The sequence below is a fragment of the Muntiacus reevesi genome, chromosome 11 (assembly GCF_963930625.1).
Source record: "Muntiacus reevesi chromosome 11, mMunRee1.1, whole genome shotgun sequence".
Lineage (NCBI taxonomy): Eukaryota > Metazoa > Chordata > Mammalia > Artiodactyla > Cervidae > Muntiacus > Muntiacus reevesi.
In genome coordinates this window covers 32,633,347-32,653,764 of record NC_089259.1, presented here as the reverse complement: position 1 = coordinate 32,653,764, position 20,418 = coordinate 32,633,347, and the positions used below count along the sequence as shown (strand labels likewise).

At 47.3% G+C, this 20,418-nt stretch overlaps 2 protein-coding genes across 5 annotated transcripts in view; one reads left to right on the top strand and one right to left on the bottom strand.

Annotated features, from left to right (window-relative positions):
- SGCG (sarcoglycan gamma) overlaps window positions 1-2,625 on the top strand; it is a 29,369-nt gene extending 26,744 nt beyond the window's left edge. Inside the window, exon 8 of one of the 2 annotated variants that reach the window (XM_065901927.1) lies at window positions 1,836-2,625. In XM_065901927.1, the coding sequence (XP_065757999.1) occupies window positions 1,836-2,009 (174 nt within the window). In that variant the 3' untranslated portion in view covers window positions 2,010-2,625. Of the gene's footprint in view, window positions 1-940; window positions 1,810-1,835 lie in introns of those variants that run through there. The other variant, XM_065901928.1, reaches the window with a different exon arrangement.
- A 4,070-nt stretch (window positions 2,626-6,695) lies between these two features.
- Window positions 6,696-20,418, bottom strand: part of SACS (sacsin molecular chaperone) — a 77,610-nt gene continuing 63,887 nt past the window's right edge. For all 3 annotated transcript variants that reach the window (XM_065902267.1, XM_065902268.1, XM_065902269.1), the window contains one exon: window positions 6,696-19,573. In XM_065902267.1, the coding sequence (XP_065758339.1) occupies window positions 8,016-19,573 (11,558 nt within the window). In that variant the 3' untranslated portion in view covers window positions 6,696-8,015. The remainder of the gene's footprint in view (window positions 19,574-20,418) is intronic.

Genomic DNA, 20,418 nt, shown 5'->3' with positions numbered 1-20,418 from the left:
GCGTCACAGAAAATGTGAAAGAAGGAAAAAATTTAACACTGAAAGAAAAGCCAAGAAAGGTTAAAATCAGTCTCTGTTGGATCCAGACTGCTTTCTTTGGCATTTGTGCTATCAAGTCTCTTGTTGTTTTCAACTTTGAAAAAGTACTGGACATTCAGAGCTCTCAAAGAATGTCCATCCTGCCACTTACTAGTGACCCTCTCCGTAGAACTGTCACTGGAGGTCACCTGTAAGTGATAACTCTTTTTTTTACCACCCAGGGTGCTTGCTCACATCAAGTGCTGGTTCAGTGAAAGTCAAATATGAAAAATAAGAACTGCAATAAAGAAAACTCTGGAACCTCCATCCAGAAATAAAACATCCCTGATAAGACCCCCTCTCAGAATGGGCAGCAAGGCACAGGCTTCCTACTATTTATTGATCCTTCTAGTGTGAGATCAATTTGCCAATTACCTGTTTGAATCAGGAACATTAACAGGCCTCTCTGGGCCTCTCTCCTCATTTGTCAAGTACAGGAAATAGTATTTACTTCACAATGTCACAGGGCTAAGAGACATCAATGCAGAAAGATAATTTTGAACTGATATTAATTTAATATTAAGAAGGGGTGTGGTTGAGGCTGCAGATGGAGACCACAGGAGGCAGGTTCAGTCCCTGGCTTGGCAAGATCCCCTGGAGAAGGGAATGTCAACCCAAGTATTCTTGCCCGGGAAATCCCATGGACAGAGGAGCTCGGACAGGCTATAGCCTGTGGGTCACAAAGAGTCGGACACAACTCAGTAACTAACAGCAGCAGCAGCACAGCATTAGACAATAACATATATAGGTTCTGCTCCAAAAAACATAAGACCCATTTGACTTCCTGCTCTGACGGTGACCCACACCCCAGGGCAAAGCCTGCCTGCCATGCACTTGTACTGTCACCCTGCGTTTCCCGCAGAGACGTCAGCATCCCGGGACACCAGTGTATTCAGAGCTTGGCCTGATGGGACCAGAGCCGCATAAAACAAAGGCGGGATTCGACCTTGTTGGCGAGGAAGAATGTGGGCGCTTCCCAAACGTCGTTTAGTTCGTTCTGATAAGTGAGCACCCTGCCAGGGCTCAGACTTGGTTGCTCTGTGCTATGACTCTGATTTCTTTTAGCTGTCAGAGATTTCCAAAACTCAGTCAACAGCCATTTGTGTGCATCTTGGTTCAACTGTATCTCCCTAGGAACAAAAAGTCCAGTGGCTTCCCTCTTACTTTAGTTGTCTCTGTGTCACCTGCTTCCTGTATCTAATAGAAGACAAGAGAGTTTCAAATAAAATTTTAAAAGCTGGAGAAACGGTTGCTAACCATTACGATGAATTTAATTGCCACTCCTAGGAAAATAATATCATGAGCAATTCCAGCATTCACAAGGTAAAATGAATAAGATGAGTCAACTTCGGCGGCTTGTACTTTATCCTAATACGAGGAGAAGCTGAAGGTTAAAGTGGAACACAAGGTCAATGTGAATCCAAAAAAATGGTATTATTTTGGCCAGATAACTCTGAAAGGTCTTCAAGGAGTGTTACATCATACACTTTCCTAGCTGGCCTAGTGCAATGAGTAAAAGAAAAAAAAAAAAAAAGATTTCCCTCCAGTTCCTAAGGAATATTTATCCCCCTGCCCAGATGGAAACTAGAAATAGACTTTGAAAGAATCAGGTCATTATATTGTGACTTCAGCCGAGGGAGGTGCCTACTTCATTTTCTATGCAGAGAAAGAACTTGGAATACTTGGAGCACTTGAGTTTCGTGTTTGTCGTGTTCCCTCCTCTTTGACCAGGTCTTGTCTTGCTCTCTCCCAAGCAGCTTGTGCTCGACGCGGAAACTGTGTGTTTACCCGAGCTGGCTCTGGGGAGCCATGGGCCTGCGGGCAGCTCCCAGGGGCTCTACGAAGTCTGTGCATGTCCCGATGGGAAGCTCTACCTGTCTGTGGCTGGCGTGGGTACCACGTGCCACGAGTACAGTCACCTCTGCCTCTAAACCATCGGCATCGCCCATGGAGCACCTGCCGTGTCTTGGTGCACCCTGCAGTGCAGACCTCGACCTTCCCACCTGGAGCCGCTCGACAATGTTGAGCCGAGTTTGCACGTGGGGGTTTGAAAGGAGCTCAAACGTACCACTGAAAATGTTCCCGGGAAACTCTGTGATCTCGGAGTGGACCTTAGACACAGAAGTCCAGGGATCAGAAGAAGGTGTTGATCCCACCAGATGGGCTCATTGCCATCAGAACCATTGTGACTTTCCCTGTCCTGTGTGTGTCGGTCTGTGATGGGATGTTGGGCTGCTGTGTGGAATGGAATGCATGGATGTGCGATGCTCGGCTGGGGACCTCTGACCTCCCGTGAGAGTAGTCTGGGTCCTGCCCAGGTGCCCCAGAGTTCTCTGAGGTTTTCCACTGTGTCACTCAATCCTGCAGGAGCTGTATTCATTTCAATGCAAAGTATGTCCAGTTTCAGAAGAAAATCTTCAAGTTTTGAAGGGACGTTGAGATTGAATTGACTTTCAAAATGTGGTCACAGGAATAAATTGTACACAACTGATCATGTTTCTTTATATAGTCCATGAGCAATAAAAATCAACCTACATTTTTCATAGACTTCACAGTGTGTGTTACTTTCTTTAATCCTCACAACTCTTTTTAAGTTTAGTACTGTTTTTCCCCCAGTTGCTGGTGATAAAAAAAAAAAAAGGTTCAGATGAGTCAAGTCACAGGTCACCCAGTATCTACTAAAATTAAACTCAACTGGACCCTAACATTTCAACATCAGTTTCACTTTGGAAAACTTTGATCTGTATCTCATTGCACCTGCATCACCTGTTTACCTGATACCTGCACAGACGGGCTGATGCCTACGTGAAAGGTGGAGAAACTAAAGTCAAGGGGAGTTTTGTCATCCACCAAAATGGCCCCATGAGCTGGTGGGGGCTCGCTGCTGCCCAACCCGTGTGCCCACCTCAGAGGAGAGGCGAGGGACCGGGGGTGGGGTGGAGCTTCACCGAGTCACTGCTCACAGGCGCCATCCTCAGCTGTGTGATCTGCATATGAATACAGTGGACATACACATTCAACCCATGAATGCTTTGGTTTTGTGGCTTTACTTACATGGTAGAATGCCTTCATCACACCGAACACCAGGTGTTGGTTTTGATGTGTGTTTTACTGATCGGTCCCATTAGAATCCCCACATGGCACAAGACGTGGTGGGACCAACAGCATTGCAACTTTCCCATTAAAGGATTTATGACTAGAAATATAACATCAGTTTCATTTTCCACAGTCTCAGAACTGAGAGAAAAGTGAAGTCTTTATTTATAATGCTGTCTTAACAAGGTGTTAACAATACAACCTACTCCTAACAGTTCCTTAATATTTAAATTACTGGTATTATAAACATTTGAAATTATTAATACAAAATAAAATACAAATTAAAATTTTAAAAATACAGTGTGTCCTAATCAGTTAAGAGCAAACTCAACTCTGAATGTAACACTCCAGTTTCAGGGGACAGGGAGGGTGGGGGCTTAGATTATTTAAATAAGTATTTGCCTTTTTCATTTAGTTAAGTCCTGATTTTTAGAATTAATGTCTGCTTTCTTGCTGTGACACTCCTGTTGTCATAGTAGTGTTGTCATTTTTATGTCATATTTACTCTCTTATACCATGTTTGTGCAGAAAAAAGTCTTCCAACCCAGTTGATATAGATGGATTCTCATAGAATGTGTGTACATGTCCAAAAAAAAGTCGATGATAAAGCAAAACCAAAAAAAAAAAAAAAAAGGAATCAAAGGACGAGGAATAGACCATTTTAAATAAAAGGTGTAAACCTAAACTTTTGTTTCTAGCTGCTTTCTCCAGAGTGATGAGGAATTTCTCCTTGGTTACAAGACAGACTTTCAGATGGGCTGTATTCTAGAATGTACTGCGTAAACCTACCTTCTTAAGTACATTATACAGTGTAGTTTAAATCTGCACTGAAGGGGCAAGGCCGTGCTAGGAGCACCCGCAACGAGGCACATACACAGAGAACACTACACGCCAAGTGGGTACGATCACTGAGTATTGGTTGATATTTTAGGGACCTTGAAAAACAGTCTTTATTTCTTTTCCAATTTCCGAACCGACTGAGAAGCAGACACAGGTCAAAAAATGAAGATCAACATGTCAGCTTTAATAGTAAATTTAGACTTTTCAGTGGAGGAAACGTGAACCTTTCCCCTCTCAACCCCTCACAGGCTCTGCAGCTCCTACAGGGCTCAGGGCTCCCTCGGGCACCCCTCAGGTCAGTCTCCACTCGTGGGGAACAGAGGGGCAGGGTGGGAGCTCTTCTGAAGAGCAGAGCCATCCCCAGCATGAAGCCAGCGAGGTTGGGTTGCTTGTACTGTTTGTCCCCGCCGTCCCCCAATCTAACACGTCACAGCTCACTGGGCTTCAATCTTCTCTGTATTATAACTGCCACTGCACACTGGCTGTGGTTGAAAAACCAAGTGAACTTTGGGTCGGGCATAAACAAGCAGGTGGAACAAGAGGGTAAGAAGGGCATGGAGCAGAAAGTGAATTTTGAGCTGAACAGTCAGTGCAGCTTCGGTTTTTGTCCTGGGCTTTGTATCCAGGGCCTTAACAAACACAAGAGAAAGCAGCAGAGATTTTAAACATGTGGTTCTTCTTTTCAAATATAACATAACTCATGTTGGCTCTGGTATCCATGTCCCTCCAGGATCTCCCACGCCTTGACAGCATGGGCCTGGGACCGGCTTCCTAACCAATGGAGGATGGATGACATTTTAGATCAAATGTGGCAAAACAAGATCAGTGGAGAAGCTCTAGAAGTCAGGGGTTTAGGAAACTCCACCCACAGTTAGGAAGCTCCAGCTCCTGCCCATGGGCAGGCATCCCGCAGGCCACAGACTGTGGCCCCGATGGCCGGTCAACTCCTGGAAGGAGACCTCTTCCCACGTGGTGTCTGCGTGTCTCCCACTGACTCCAGGCTCTGGTGGAACCCTGAGCAATACGTGACTAGCTAAGTCTTGTCTACTTGCCATTTTCTACTCTTTTATCCTTGAGATCGACAAAATGCTGGAAGGACACAGGATGTCAACTGGCACTGATGGAAAGACACCCGCTGGTCCCCAAAACTAACCTGTAAACTACTTCTCTTTATTTGACTAAACGCTACGTGAACGTGTTCCCAGAATCATTCTCGGGCCTTCACCTGTTCCCCCTGGTGGCTGTGGACCACTCTGGCCTCCTGCCAACTCAGAGCCCACCTCCATGGGCAGAAGGCCTGTTCCAACCCCCTCCCCGGGAGCAGCTGCTCACACATTGGTTGACAGTCTCCAGTTTCCTTTTAATAAGAAATACAAAATAGGGTAAAAGGCGTAAAATGATAGTAATAATAAAAATAGTTCGGGTCCAACATTCCTTACCCTGAACTTCAAAATCTAAAAGTTTCAAATAATGAAAACTTTCCAAATCCATCTGCTGTAAACTCTGGGCAGCAAAACCTGATCTAAGTTTAAATGAGGCTGTTTCTCAGGTCTGTGTAGTTTAGGGTGGGTAGGTGTTCATGGTTTCACTGTGTTTGATTAAAGGCAGTGGCCCAACCCCCACCCCCAATGGAAAAGCCTCATTAAACCCAGTTTATACGCACTGGTATTAACTTTCTAAAATCCAAATTCTGAAATACATTTGGATGCAAGGGCTTTATGTAAAGGACTGCGAGCCTATAATTTTTCTGTTAAAGGAAGTCTAGAAAAAACACAAAACTCCAACTACATCAACTATCACAAAGGCCAAAATTTTCTGTGTACATTTTAATATCTGAAAGCAATAAAATACCTTCCAAGTGTTGAATCTGAGTTTTAAAGTAGCAAGAACTTAAAAGTCCCAGATAGCTGGAGATCCAGCATTTGGGGGGCCCCGGGACAGAGAACCCCCAAGTTTGGTGTGTAGGATTTGAACACTTGTGCCTCAGGTATAAGAGGAACATCGCCCACCTGTTAGGGCTCAGGTGTGAACTAGTCCCAGCACACAGCCCTTCCCTGAGGCAAGGTCGGCATCCGTTCAGCCTCTACTACAGAATAATTCTATTTCATATATTTCCAAATACATATGTGTATCACATATGTTGAAGCTCCAATACTTTGGTCACCTGATGCAAAGAGTCAACTCATTGGAAAAGACCCTGATGCTGGAAAATATTGAAGGCAGAAGGAGAATGGGGCAACAGAAGATGAGATGGTTGGACAGCATCATGACTCAATGGACATGAATTTGAGCCAATTCCAGGAGATAGGGGAGGCGAGGGAAGCCTTGCATGCTCTAGTCCATGGGGGAGTTGCAAGGAGTCAGATACAATTTAGCAATTAAACAACAACAAAAGTCACAAATGTCAACTAATCGCATTCCCTAAAAAGGTGAAATAAAATCAACTCAACAAAATCAACGAGCACCTAATAAACCGAGTATATACCAAGTATTTCATACTCAATCATAAAAAAAGCCTCTTAAAATTCCAGTATATTTCAGTATATTATAAATGTATAGGAAAGTTCTATCCTAGTATTTCCAATAAACACACATATACACAGCATGTCAAACCTTAATACAGGAAGATACTAAGTTTGATTTTCAAGGAACTATTTCTCAGGAAATACCAGTTACAATGATTTCATATGTACATTTGCTTTATTAAAATTGTGGCACTTAATATAATAGCAGAAATCATCACATGGCTCACATCCAGAAGCAATACAATAGTGGAGGCGCAAACATTCCTTATTACCAGTACAAGTAAAAAAGTGGTAATATGTCCCATAAGCCCTTAATTGCATAAAATATTATACTGCACATCATTTACAGCCAGCACACTTAAATAAAACTAATTATCATCTTTTATATTCTGCAAGGGATATAACGTTCATAGGACATTCAAACATGATAAAAATTAAGCATCAGTTCTGAATTATTCATGGGGAAGACACAAGCTGATAATTCCTCTTTTATAACCTACTGGATATTGTCACATGATTTTACAATTTTTTAATGTCTTCATAGTGAAATCCAAAGAAAAAAACTCCACTAAGTGCCATGTTGAAGGACAAAAAATGTTGAGTGCAGCACCTTTAGACAATGGAAGAGCACATCCTGTCCAACCACACCATATAAATTAGGAAACACGTACAAACAAACATCAAGCAAATGCCCTCACAGGTAACAGGCATGGCTTTGGCAAGCAGTTCTCAGAAGCAATATTCACATCCAGCGAGAACAGGGGCCACCACCGGGGTCTCCTGCGTGCCACCTTCATGATCTGGGACGCCTGCAGGCCCAGGGAGGGGGACCTCCAGGAAGAGGACGTGAAGGGCACTCAGGGCACCCCAGTGGGGGCTGTCTGCAGAGTCTCAATCAAGTAGTAGTCAGGATAAAATACTGTACCACGTTACACATGTGCTGAGTATCTAGTATGTAAAACTGCAACAGGTTCATAATCAGATCCAGCTGATAATGCACCCAAGAGGATCTGCTTAAAGAAACGATAAAGCTCCACAGACCTAATCCCCCTAATTTGTTTCAACCAATGATATGTCCAGTGTTTCATTAGCTCCTTCAAAAATACTGCATACATTAAAAACACAAAACTAACTCCCCCCGCCCCCCACCACCATCCAGAGACACAGGGACTCTATCTAACAGACCGCTGAGCTTTGGTGTGTAAAGTGCAGTTCACAGAGGTGCTGGCCAGCCAGCCAGCCAGCCAGATCCAGCCGATTCCAAGTTCACAACCAGCGTCAAAACACTACTCTCTCAGGTCAAGGTCCCCTGTGGACATCCACGTTAATAAGAAGGCTGAGATTCTACCTGATCAATCCCCAATGTGCTTCACCATCCCTGAATGCTGGCGATGAGGCTTAAGGAAGGACAGCAAGTCATATTTGTGCTACGACATATCCAGGACCTAGCTCCCCACTTCTCCCCCAGTTTTTGCCTCACACTTTCTGTTGTATGAAGTTTTCAAGTTTTATGATGATACAGGCAGTACATTCCATCACCCTCATGGCGACCTCGGATGTGAACCTGTCGTTGGGGATCTGCGGGAAGGGCAGCAGGTCGGGGTACCTGGTCTTTAAGCTGTCCACACCATAGGCCTCCAGGGTGTGGACGTCATTGGTCAGGCCCTCCAGCTGCTGGCTGTACTCCTCGATCTTCTGCGCCAGGGCCATCGGCTTCACATCCTTGTCGGATTTGCCCCGCACGGCGTAGTCAGCCGCGATGAGGGCCAGCTTAGCAGACAGGAAGCATTTGAAGCACACCCACTCATTGGCGTTCTTGTGCAGGTCATTCCTGGCGGCCGAGAAGTTGGCCCTGGCCTGGCGCAACCACCTGCGCGCCTCCACTGGGTTGCCGACTGTCTTGAAAGTTGGGGGGACAAAGAACCTCTGGGAGTACGTCTGCCCGGCCGGCGGCGGGCCTTTCTCTTTATTTTGCTGCTGCCGCTCGGATTTGTGGCTCGTGGCCTCCTGGTTCCATGACGTGTAAAATCTCTGGAAGGAGAACTTCTCCGACTGGAACCGAGTAGCTGAGGTGGGAAACGTCCGCCTCGAGGCTCTGTCTGAATTTTGATCAAGAAAAGCCTGTTTCTCTAACCTGTTAATCTCATTCTGCAGATGCTTAAAAACCTCATTAGCCATGTCGTGGTCCTCTGGGTTTTTGTCAGGGTGCCATTTCAGGTACAACCGCCTGATAATCTTCTTCCTCTCTGACTCAGGAAGCTTCCAGGCTTGCTCCACCACAGACGTCACCTCCTTGAGAATTTCTGGGAGAGAAGTAGCTTTGAGCTTTTTGGGAGCATGATGCTTGGAAGATGGGGTCTTGATGCCCTCTTTCCCAGGGAAGAGGGGTGGGACGCTTCGAAGACCAGGGGCCAGGAACTCCGTGGGGCTTGTGGGGGTGGAGGGGGCGCTGTCTCTGCTCTGGGAGCTCTCCTCTGGCCGTGAGAACTTATACAGATCCAGAGAGCTAACGATTTTGTACTCACTGTAGCCAATGTCAATCTGATAAATCTTTCCTAGGAAGCTCGAGTTGTCGGCGTCTTCTCTTTCGACCTCTTGTACAATGATGGCGTATGTGTACGTTGGCTGGTACGACCCGTAGATGTCCCCGCCTTCGGCATCGACAAGGTACCCGACGTACTCTCCCGGGTAAAAGACATTCATGGGGTCCATGAGCAGGGTGTAATGAATCTCAGCAGGTATTGGCGTGCCAGGCATTGGCAGTTCAAGTTTCGATGGTTCTGAAGAGTCGTATTTCACGCCTAGGCTGTCAAGCTTCTCGCTGATCCTGTAAATGTCGTTGCATCCCAGCATAGCAATTAGGTAGGACGTGTCAGAGATCAGGTTGTCAGTCGCTGACTTCAGCGTCATGGCCAAGGCCAGCAGGAAGTTGATGTCCTTACTGTCTGAGTGCTGTATGTACAGCAGGATGACAGCATTCCCAAACCGCTTCAGGAAAGCAAAGGTCTCACTCCTGCTCTGGGGGATGGGGTTGAAGCCCTTCACCCGTAGTGTGGTCTGAAGCTTCTCGAAGCAGGACACCTTCAGCCCTTCCCGGAGGGCCTTGCAGAGGCGAATGGCCTTCTCCTCGTTGGCCAGGAAGGCGTTGTCATTCTCATGCTTCATGATCCTGACGAGGCCCGCGATAAACTGCTCAGAGGACAGCAGGAGCTGCAGCCGGCCTTGGAGTGAGCACAGTGCCCCAAACTGGCACACTCTGGGGGTCTCCTCGTCCAGCTGCTCCTCCAGGATGCTGCTCAGCAGGCGCGGCCGCAGCTTCTGGGGGAAGAGCATGATGAGCTTGGTGTGGAAGCCATGGTCCTTCCCCAGGTAGCACTGGCTGAGGTCCACCAGCATCTGCACCCCGATGCTGCCCTGGATCCTGCTCTTGTAGTGCGGGGCGTCATCGAACACCAGGATGCTTGACCTGACCAGCCGGCCGTCCTGGCTCGGCAGGTAGAGCGCGAGGTCCCGGATGTTCTCCAGGTCGCCTCGCACCTTGACGGAGTCATTCTGCAGACTCCTGAACAGGCCGGAAACGACCCTCTTGACAGTGCGCATCTCGTTCGGGTCCAGCTGCTTCCCTTCGGAGTTCTTGAAGATGCGGCTCAGCACCTCCACATACTGCTTGGTGGAGATGACGTCCTCAGTGCCCAAATGTTTGAACAGCTGGTGGAAGGTGCCCAGCTCTAAGGGCAGCTTGTACAGATACGGCTTGAAGTCGGACTCGTACTCCAGGTTGATCACCACCTCCTCCGGTTTCAGGAGCTTCCAGCCATCTTCTACCATCACAAAAGCAACGCCCCGCAGTTGGAAACGGAACTCCCTCTTCTCGGCACTGAGGAACTCATATATGCTCCTCAGGACCTTGGCTCTGGTCCTGACCATATCCTCATCCAGCGTCGTGATGTTGCACACGTTCCTGCAGTTATTGATGACCTTGTCCACGGGGGGGTCAAGGTTCACGTTCAGCAGGCTCAGAACCTGCTCCAGCTGCTCCTGGGGGCCGAGGTCACTCCCCGCCTGCTCCCTGATGCTCAGGGGCGTGGCCTTCTCTGGGAGGATGGGGCAGGACGTCCACAGCAGCTGCAGCACGTCGCACTGCTTGAACTTCGGGTTCACCTGGGCGCCACTGAACCTGATGAGGGGGAGCGTCCCATTCACCTCCTGATATTGAGGGTGAAACCGGATGAACTCCATGGGGGCCCGCTCTGGACACAAGAAGGGGATCAGAGACAGTTCTTTCAGGAAGTCCCCCACGAACAGATCCGTTCGTTCCTGAAATATGTGATGGAGAAGGATGTCGACCGTGTTCTGCAGCGTTTCCTTAGACCAGTTTTCCGTATTAGCTCGCACACTGATCTCCTTAGCAAACTGCAACAACTGCTGCTGAGAGAGGATGTGTTTCAGTCCAATGTTTCTTAAGAATTCTACCCAGGAGGTCATAAATGCAACTTGATTTTTGGGTTTTATAAGTTGTTCCAGTTTTTTAAAGAAGTCCTTGGGGATGAACAATTTTTCAGGAAGCATAACTTCAAAAACTCTTATAGTTCTGTCATAGAAATGCTTTGCTTGCTTTAGTCGGTTGTTAGCATCATGGATTATCAACAAACCTTCCAGCTTTTCAAAAAGTTGTTCCTTGATCTCAGACAGCTCCTCAACATTTGACAGTCTATTCTTGAGATAAATCAAATGCTCTAGTTTTGCATCGTAAGAGAGATTTTCAATTTTTGGTAAGAGGTGTTTCAAATATACCTCAAGATCATCCACAGGTACACAACCCAGCAGCTCATACAGTTCTTTCAAGTGTATTTTTTCTTCAAGAAACGCAGAGGATGATGATTGCGTCCATTTTTCCACTTCAGCAGAGGGAATACTTTTTGTAAGCACGTAGCATGTTCCAAACTTCGCAATGCTCATGTATCGACCACTGATGGATTTGTAGCACGGAAGTGACTTTAAAATTTTTATGTCATCTTGGGACATCAAGTGATTCAAATTGCAGTTGAAATACATCAAAAGTGCTTCAAAGTCATTTTCCACTAATTTTTCAGTTCTAAACGTTGAGGTTTGGACCATGTAATGCACAGCCTTCAAAATGCTTGTGGGGCTCTCTATGTTGGCCGTGTGAGAGGACAACAGAGGGACAAATGCACTGTCTTTGGAGCAGATTTTGCTCAAAGCCAGCTGAATGCAGCCGGCTTTCATGAGGGCATGAAAAACCTTATCAGTCTGGGCATTTGGGAAGACAGCGATGTGCATAAGGCTCAGCGGGAGCAGGACGTCCCCCTCAGGGACCACGAGCTGGTTGGCCGACACAGTGAACTTTGTTCCCGGGAGCAGGGCCCAGTCTCTCAGGGTGTCTACGACGGCATCGAAGGCCGGTTTTGTCTCTTCTTGGTCCTCCTTCACATTCATGGACTCGCTGATGAAATGCCAGGCATTCTTCAGCCAAGACTCACTGGCAAAGCTGTCTTTCCACTTGGTGCAGCTCTTGGTCTTATACTCTCGGGGCAGCACAGAAGGCAGCAGGTCGGCAAAGCTGGAAATGTCAAATACTTTTGCAACTTTGCAGTTCAGTAAAATATTGCTGTACTTCAAGTACAGCGTGTTCATGAACAGGTCTTTGCGGGATGGGATCAGTTCATGGTATGTTGTCAGAAACTTGGGACGTTTTGCATCAAAAGTTTGCAAAACGCTGTCCAGGGTAATGAGAAGGGGCAGGCCCTCCACTTCAAATTCACTTTCTTCTGCGTCCTTAAAACAATAATCGACTAAAAGTTTTAAACTGTGGAAAAGCTTCAGGTTGGTCTGCTGGAGACGACAGGGCAGCTTCCCAATATGGCAATTGGTGTCGGGGGAGGAAAAGGTCATTAAGAAAGCCCGGACATCGGCAGGGGTGACGTAGCTCACGGGGATGTTGGCGTCCACAAGGCAGTGGTAGAGGTTAGCAGTCTCATCACAGTTGTAAACCAGGTTAAAGCCAATCTCCAGGAGGAGGTGCTTCAGCCTGTAGACATTCTCTGCAACTGTTTTGCGTGTGGTGATGTTATAATCTGCGTTTTTAAGGTGCTGTAGCTCATCCTGCAGTAGATTGTCAAAGAACGGCCTGGTTTTATTTGAGATGGACATGTTGACCCAGGTGATGATGACGGCGGAGTGCAGGTCAGAGCCATCAATGCTGGGAGCGCGCACCACTGGAAGGAGGCGCTTCATGTCATCGTGGATGCAGCTGTACAGTGCTTTCACCAGACAGTACAGGTCTGGCTGGAGGTCCAGCCTGTTAACAGGGAAGAAGGACAGGAACTTCTTCAGCGTGTCCTTGACAACATGGATGGGCGTGTTCTGCAGGACCGACAGCGTTGGGTCGGAGCCGGGGAAGTAGCGCTTCTTCAGCTGGGCCAGCAGTTCCACGTACGCAGGCGCGATGAGCGCCGTCATCAGGCTGCTGTTCCAGTCGCTACGCACGCCAACCCCGTTGTCATCCCGCCACAGGTTCCTGCGGGCCGAGTCCAGTGCAAAGTGGCCGTTCACGTGGAACGGGAGCCCCGTCTCTAAAGAGAGTGGCAGGAAGCAGAAGACCCTGTGGGGCTTCTTGTAGTTGTGGGTGATGCAGGCAGCCACGCCCCCGCGAGGGAAGAGTGTGATGTCCTGGTTCTTGTGCGCTGACACAACGCTCTTGGACACCTTGTCCATGCTGGAGAAGCCAGATCTGTTACAGATAAGCCAGGTGGTGAGGCTCCCCTCAGAGTCCTCGGTGTCCATGGTGTAGGTGACCTGCTGCACTGGGATGTCTGGGAGCTGCCTCTTCTTTGTGACACTGTCAATGACAGACGCATGAAACTGCTTCCTCTTCAGCCGGTCCCCGTCAGTGATGTTGCCCTTCACGGAATACAGCACGTTCAGGGCACCCGTGGCTTTGTCTATTTCACAAATAGAGATTTTTTCCATGTGGTTAAGAAACATTAACAGCTCTGCCCCGTCTGACCGCAGCTTATCCAGGAGGTTCTGGACCATCCTGTCTGATGATGGAACTGATGAGATCTCCGAAACCTTTGCCATCTCTGCGTTACGGAGAGGGAACCGGAACATCGTGCAGTTGTCCAACTTGAAATGGGTTCCCAGGTAAAGGTCCAGGACGTCTGAGAACTGAGTTCTAAAATCTGCATCCAGGTCTCTGAACATGCGTCCAGGACTGACAGACGTGGCCCCTGGTGCATACCTGGCATGAGGGTCAAAAATGCACAGGATGTCGTTGCCAGAGATGAAGGAGGGGCAGTCTGTGATATGATACACGGAGTTGAACCCCACCCCGTACTGTCCAGTCTTACAAGGGTTCCCTTCCTTGGTGCCTCTGCCCAGGTTCTGGATCCCTCTGACGTCGTCCTCCGTGAAAGGTTGGTTGTTGTACACACACAGTGCTGGCCCCTGCAAGGGCGCCCACTTATCATCAAATATCCTGTCCACTGGGTGCTGCCTGGGGTCAAACACGAAGCAGATCTCCGTGGCCTTCGCGTCATCAGCGTTCTGAAGCAGCTCTTTCAGCATCTCCTTTTCTGAAGGATAGGCATTGAGGATGCTCTTAATTCTGCTGGTCAGTTTTTCTTTCTGCCCAAACTCTGAGCCCAGCGTCGTGAAGCACACGTTGGATGCATAGCGTTCCAGGGCTTTGTGCCGCTTTGGCACTGCACCCAGTTTCACGGCTACTTCCCTGGGTATGTCTGCATGACAGTACTTGACAGTGGTGTCCTTCACTTTTATCCAGGGACAGTCATTATAGCACAGAGACTTCGCAGGGAGAAGCTTAAGGTTAGTATCCGGCAATAATATGTGGCCATAATTTTTCTCACAAAATTCTTGTTTCTTTTCTCTAATGAGACTCCATATCCCCTCACTGATTATTCGCCGGCAGAGCTGAAAATTCTCTTCTGTTACTTGTTTGGTTTCTTTTTCTTGAGCTATGGATTCCAAAACGAGGGCAAAATCTTCCACAGTGAAAGACTGCCTCACACCCACACTTTCAAAAAGTTCACGGAAATTATTTTTATATTTATTAGGCAACTGATAAAGGTATGGGGCTGCTTCAAAATTTAAATGAAAAGCCACTTTTTCTGAGTTGACATACGCATTCTCAACTAGAATGAAGTTAAAGGTTTTCAGCTTTTCAGTGACTGCCGTCTTGGTGCTGTCACTCTGCATCATCGCCTCATGGAGGTATTTGTAGCAAGCATTGGTGATGTTCTCCTGGTATAACGTGATCCCATCGTCAACTGACTTTGCAACTTCTCTCAGCTGGTTTACAACCAGCTCAACTGTGGGCTTCCGGAGCAAACCCAGAAACTCCTTCACCGCCAAGGGCACAGACCCACAGCCTCTGAACGAATGAGAATTTTCGTTTAGAATTGGTTGCAAAAGACAGACTATATCCTGGTGCTCAGCTATATAGAGGTCAGTTGCTGCAAACATGGTTTCAGGCTTAAAGCTGTTGCCTTTCCAATCCAAAGAGAAACCTGCCGGCTTCGTCAGAAATGGGAGGAAGGGGATTGTTTGATATCTTGCAGCAAAATCCTTTGCTCTTGGATCCCTTATTTTCAGTTTTTCATCAATAAGACTTAACAGGATGCTACTTCGTAGACAAGCAGCACCGTGATCACTTTTATTAATTTCAGCTACTGACTCTGCACGCTCCAGCATGTCATCCCACAAAATATCATCCTTTGCCATACCTAGCTGGACTAGTTTGATCAGAATAATAGGGTTTAGATAGTCCTGAGTGGAACCATAAGGAAATCGTCCATCTTTAGTATCAAATAACTTAGCAACGCGTCCTTCAGGGTGGATTAATCTTGATGGTAAAACCAGAGGATGCCCCTCCAAAGAGCAGGGGATACATGGGGTAATACGGAGGATCCCTGAGAACTCATCAACTTTCTCGTTTAGGACAAAATTCATTAAAGGATCTCTGAGTTCTGCTTCAATTTCTTGAATATTTGGGAAAAACACTTCTGAAAAAAATTGTCTCTCTGAAAATGTATTTTCCAGCAGTATCTGTTTGCAGCCAGCTTCTTCAAATCCTAGCTTTACCGAAGCAGGAAGTTCAACAGCACAAAGGTTTTTCGACCCCGTCTTCTTGAGGTATTTCAAAAATATCTTGAAGGCCGCTGGACCAACATCTCTTCTTTTAAGTATGGAGTCATCCAGAAATCTCACGTTCTTCATGGAGACCCACATAGACCCGTCAGAGAAGACCCTCGTCAAGTCCTTCCCTTTCCCATGGGCGATGTCTTCATAAAACCCTTGGCAGATGACAGAAAAATCGTCGTGCACTAGGTCGGGGTCAGGCCACACAGTGTGGTAAGTGTAGTCTGTCAGCTCCCCACTGGCGGCTAGCTCACGCAACACGCTGAGAGCCTCCAGGTACGCTTTCACGACCACGTGCCTCATGAAGGTGGTGTTCCAGCGCCCCTTTGTGTCTGTCTTCCAGATCTCTTTCCTGTTTGAAGTAACAGCGAAGCACCCATTGATGTGAACTGGCAATCCCGTCTTTATCCGCAGAGGTAAATAGCAGAACACTTCTCCAGCCTGTGGCCGCACGGCCCACTTCTGGTCCTGGACTTCAGCAAGGAGAACCGCCACAGCCCCACATGGGACCAGGCCCAACCTTCTCCCGCTCTCACTTAGGGAGAACTTGAGCGCCTCCCCCGTGTCCATGCAGGTACAGATCAACCACGTGGTACAATCCACGGTTTTCTGGGGCAACTCATCTGACGGCTTTTTGGATTGGCCTGCTTTAGCCATTTCAAAGAGAGTAGCTGGGTCGTCTTCTGGACCTCTGAAGAGTGGTGACTGTAAGTCTGCAATCCTTCGGAACACGTGGTGAAATTCCTCCACTGTGATCTGCAGGATGCAAGATGACTTGGGGGCCTCGGCGGGGAGCTTTTTGTTACTGGTGCCGCAAGTCTTCATGAGCTTAGCGGCTTCTTTTAGAACGCTGATGACGGGTGCAGTCAGCGCTTTGGAGGAGCATGATTTTTTTTTTATGATTATTGTGTCCTGTGCTAAGCTGGGATTGGTCTCCTCAATCTTCAGGTACTTCAAGTACATGGAGGTTACATTCTGAGTGAAAATGATGAGCCTGTGTCCACAGAGACTAAACTCGTCCACCAGAGAGTAGATGTCTGCTGTGTTGTAGCAGGTGCTGCTGACCTCGCTCACTTTGGCTTCCTGCTGGGTTCTGAAGGACAGTCGGAACAGAGTCCCGCTATAACTGTAGGGTGCCTCCACCGTCAGGGGCAACTGACAGTCAAACACGTTCATGAATGGTTTGAACTGGTTAGGAAACTTCCTGAGTCTCTTCTGCTGTTTGCTCCAGTTAATTTTGATCCCAGGGTTAGACCTGTCTTTAATGTGCTTGCTAATGTGGTTGATGTTCGGGTCAAACATTATCATGAACTCTCGGCTCATAATGACAGGGATGTCAGTGATGTGGTACACAGAGTTGAACCCAAGACCAAACTTCCCAACCTTGTCAACTTCGGCCCTCTTCAGAGATTCCCCAAGCCTGGTTATGTTCACGAAGTCTGAATCTGAGAACTGGGAGTTGTTGAACGACCACAGAGCCGGCCCGTGGCACGCTGCCATCCCCGGGTCCAGGAGATTCTCTCGGATGTCCATGTTTCTTCTCATGTCAATCATGAAGCTGCATTCTGTTGCATTTGCATCATCAGCATTTTGAAGAAGCTCTTTAAAGATATCTGACACTGAAGGGTACTCTTCCAGAATGTTTTTGATCCTTACCGTCAGCGGTTCTCGTTGTCCTGACTGCTCAAAGCCCATGTTCTCGGGGTTAATTAGTCTTGTACTGAGGCATGGGACTTTCAGCCACTCAGCGGTTTTCATGGGTATGTCCTCATGCACCAAAATGATCGGCTCCACAGAATCTTCCAGTAAGTCATTCAGGTCATCAACTTTGATGTCACAGTAGCAGCACTCATGAATTGGCTTCATGATAAGCTTGGAAGGATTCTTGCTATGATGTATAGGAACTGGTGTGTTGGGACTTGCTGGAATCTGATTGCTGTAAAGCCACCTGATAATGTTCAACATAAGATGAAGATTCTGTTTGCTTTCCTGGTCACTGAGGTCTTGGTCACTTTTGAGATACACCTTCTGAATGACCATAGAAATATGATCTGCTGTCAACTCCTCTATTGAGCCACAGGCCTTAAACAGCTGGTGGAACTTTGCCATGGTTTTAGGCACACTATGCAAATAAGGCTGAAGGTCAAGATCATGGAATGGTTTTATCACAGCTTGGGCGAGAGGACAGAACTTTTTGCCAGTCCAAACCCATGGAAATTTTAAGGCTCTGAAAGCATCTTTCCCTTCATTTAAATGGTCATGCATGAATCCATAAATTTCAAGCAAAATATGTTGGAATTGGTAATAGTCTTCATCGCTAAATGTCTTTGATGTATACCAATCCACAACGATCTTAAAGTGCTTTAAGACGGCGTTGATACCAGGTTTTGTGAGGATGCCTAAAGCTTTCTCCAAGTTTACATGGACACTCTCCACGAGGGGAAGTGAAGAGCCAACCAGGATGGCATGGGCTGCATCGCACATGTCAGGGGGAGCACAGAGCTCACAGAGGTCGCCTTTCCAGACTAAGGAGCCTGGGTAGTTTGGGGGCCTTTCCTTGCAAGCTGGAACCCATTTTATCTTCTTTAGGGTCGCCTTCCCTTCACATGAGTGCAGCAGGGCAGGGTTCTTATTTAAAACCAGTAAGAGTGTCCTGGCTTTCTTCAGGAGAGTGTCCTGATTTGGACAAGAACTGGTCTGTAAGGCTTCAATTTTTTTAGCCACTTGCACAACATCTTTCTCTTTGAGACTGGCTTCATTTTTCAGGCCAATCTGTCTTAAAGAGTGAAGGATGTCTGGGGAGGTAAAGGCCGAGGGCGGGAAACAAGCTTCCTCTTCGTCATAGAAGAGGTCCTTCAACACCTCCACGTCAGGGTCGAAGAGTTCGCTGGCCATCACCAGCCGCCCTGGCGGGAGCTGAATAAACTTCAATGGCGTTAACCAATCAAGCACATGTGGGTTCTCACTTTTGAGAGAGGACAGGTTCTCAAGGACCCATAGCACAAGGTGTGTCACCTCTTCTTGAGAGTAAAATGTACTTTCGATGTCTTTTAAGATGAGCTTCAAGCAGCTGGTGGTCCTGACCTTCTCCACCTTCAGCAGGTTCGCCAGGCGGACAGTGGCCTCATCACTGCTGTCGACCACCGAGATGGAGAGCCGTAGGCCGGCTGGGAGCGTGGCCGCAGGGTGCAGGACCCTGCAGCCCTTCAGCCTGGTGTAGGAGGACAGCCCCTGGCTGGATGAATGGTTGATGCGCTTGAATATTGTCAGCTCCTGAATTATTCTCTTTTCCTTCTCACTGCTCTCAGTCAAGTTGGCCAAGAACTTGCGCAGGGCGTCTTTGTGCGTTGGAAGCAGCGACGCGACCTGGTTACACAGCTTCTGCAAAGGCATCTTCTCCATGATGTGCAGCACAGCACTCGGCGAGGGCAGGTGGATATATTTTTTAATAAGCGGGTGCTGTATGGAGGCATCTAATTTTTTAAGGACAATCCCTCCAAGTTTCTGTACCACATCTGCTAAAAATTCTGGAAGCTGTGCTTCAGACTCGTCATCTAAAATGACTAATGAAGGAACCCTGAGTCTGATGAGCTCCACACACGTCTGCCCTTCTTCTAGTGGAGTCCTGGGAATGAGCGGCATCTCATCAAATAAAGTCAGATCCTCTGAAAAATGTACGTAGAGATGCTTCCACACCATCCTAAGCCATGATACAGACGGGTGCTTTCTGTCTTCATCGCATGGGTACCACTGAACGATCAACTCTCTGCCAGGCCAGAATGTGTTCATTACTTCTTTGATAAGACGTGCAAAGCGTTCTGGATTCAGGAGCTGAAGTTGAGTGCAGGGTCTTCCTGCAAGTCACATAAAGAGATGCTATGAGTACATACAAGTCTACTGTCACTTATTTAACTTGCATATTCTTGCATATTAGATAGGCCTAGAAAGTCACTTTGGGAGTTTTAAGCACACTGTAAAAATGCAACAATTTGGCATAATTGTGCTGATAGAGCCTAGGGAAGTAATATTTTTCTCTGGAGAGTGCTTACTTTATTTTTTTATAAATTTTATTTATTTATTTTATTTGGCTTCATCAGGTGTTGGCTGCGACATGCAGGATCTTCGGTCTTCATTGAAGCATGTGGGGCATTTAGTTGTAGCACATGCGATCTAGTTGCCTGGTCAGGGATTGAGTCAGGCCTCCTGCATTGGGAGCACGGAGTCTCAGCCATTGGACCACCAGGGAAGCCCCTGGAAAGTGCTTATTTTAAATAAATATATAGAATGCATTTACATGCATTTTAAAAATTACCCTATAATATCATACAAACGGAATCAACATGGAAAATAACTTTTAATGGTGATTTGTCTACAAATAAGAGCATCAAAGAAAATGTGAATAAAGTTTAAAGAAGCCTCATTTTATTTAAGGATAATTTATAAGCAGGCCCTGTAAGAATTTTTCTTTGTGATGTTCCCAGGAGCCGAGCAGCTGGAAGGATAAAGCAGGGCTCCAGGTGAGGGTATGGGGACTGGTGTCCCTGTACTAGCTGACCCAGGCTGCAAGAGCTGAGGCCGTCAGGAGCCTAGAGCTTCCCGTCCACCATGACTGGATGTTTGAGGAGAGAGGGCTAGTGCGGCTTCTCTGGGACTTGAGGGCTCACTGGAGAGAGGAAGGGGTCGAGGTTCCAGCTCTGAG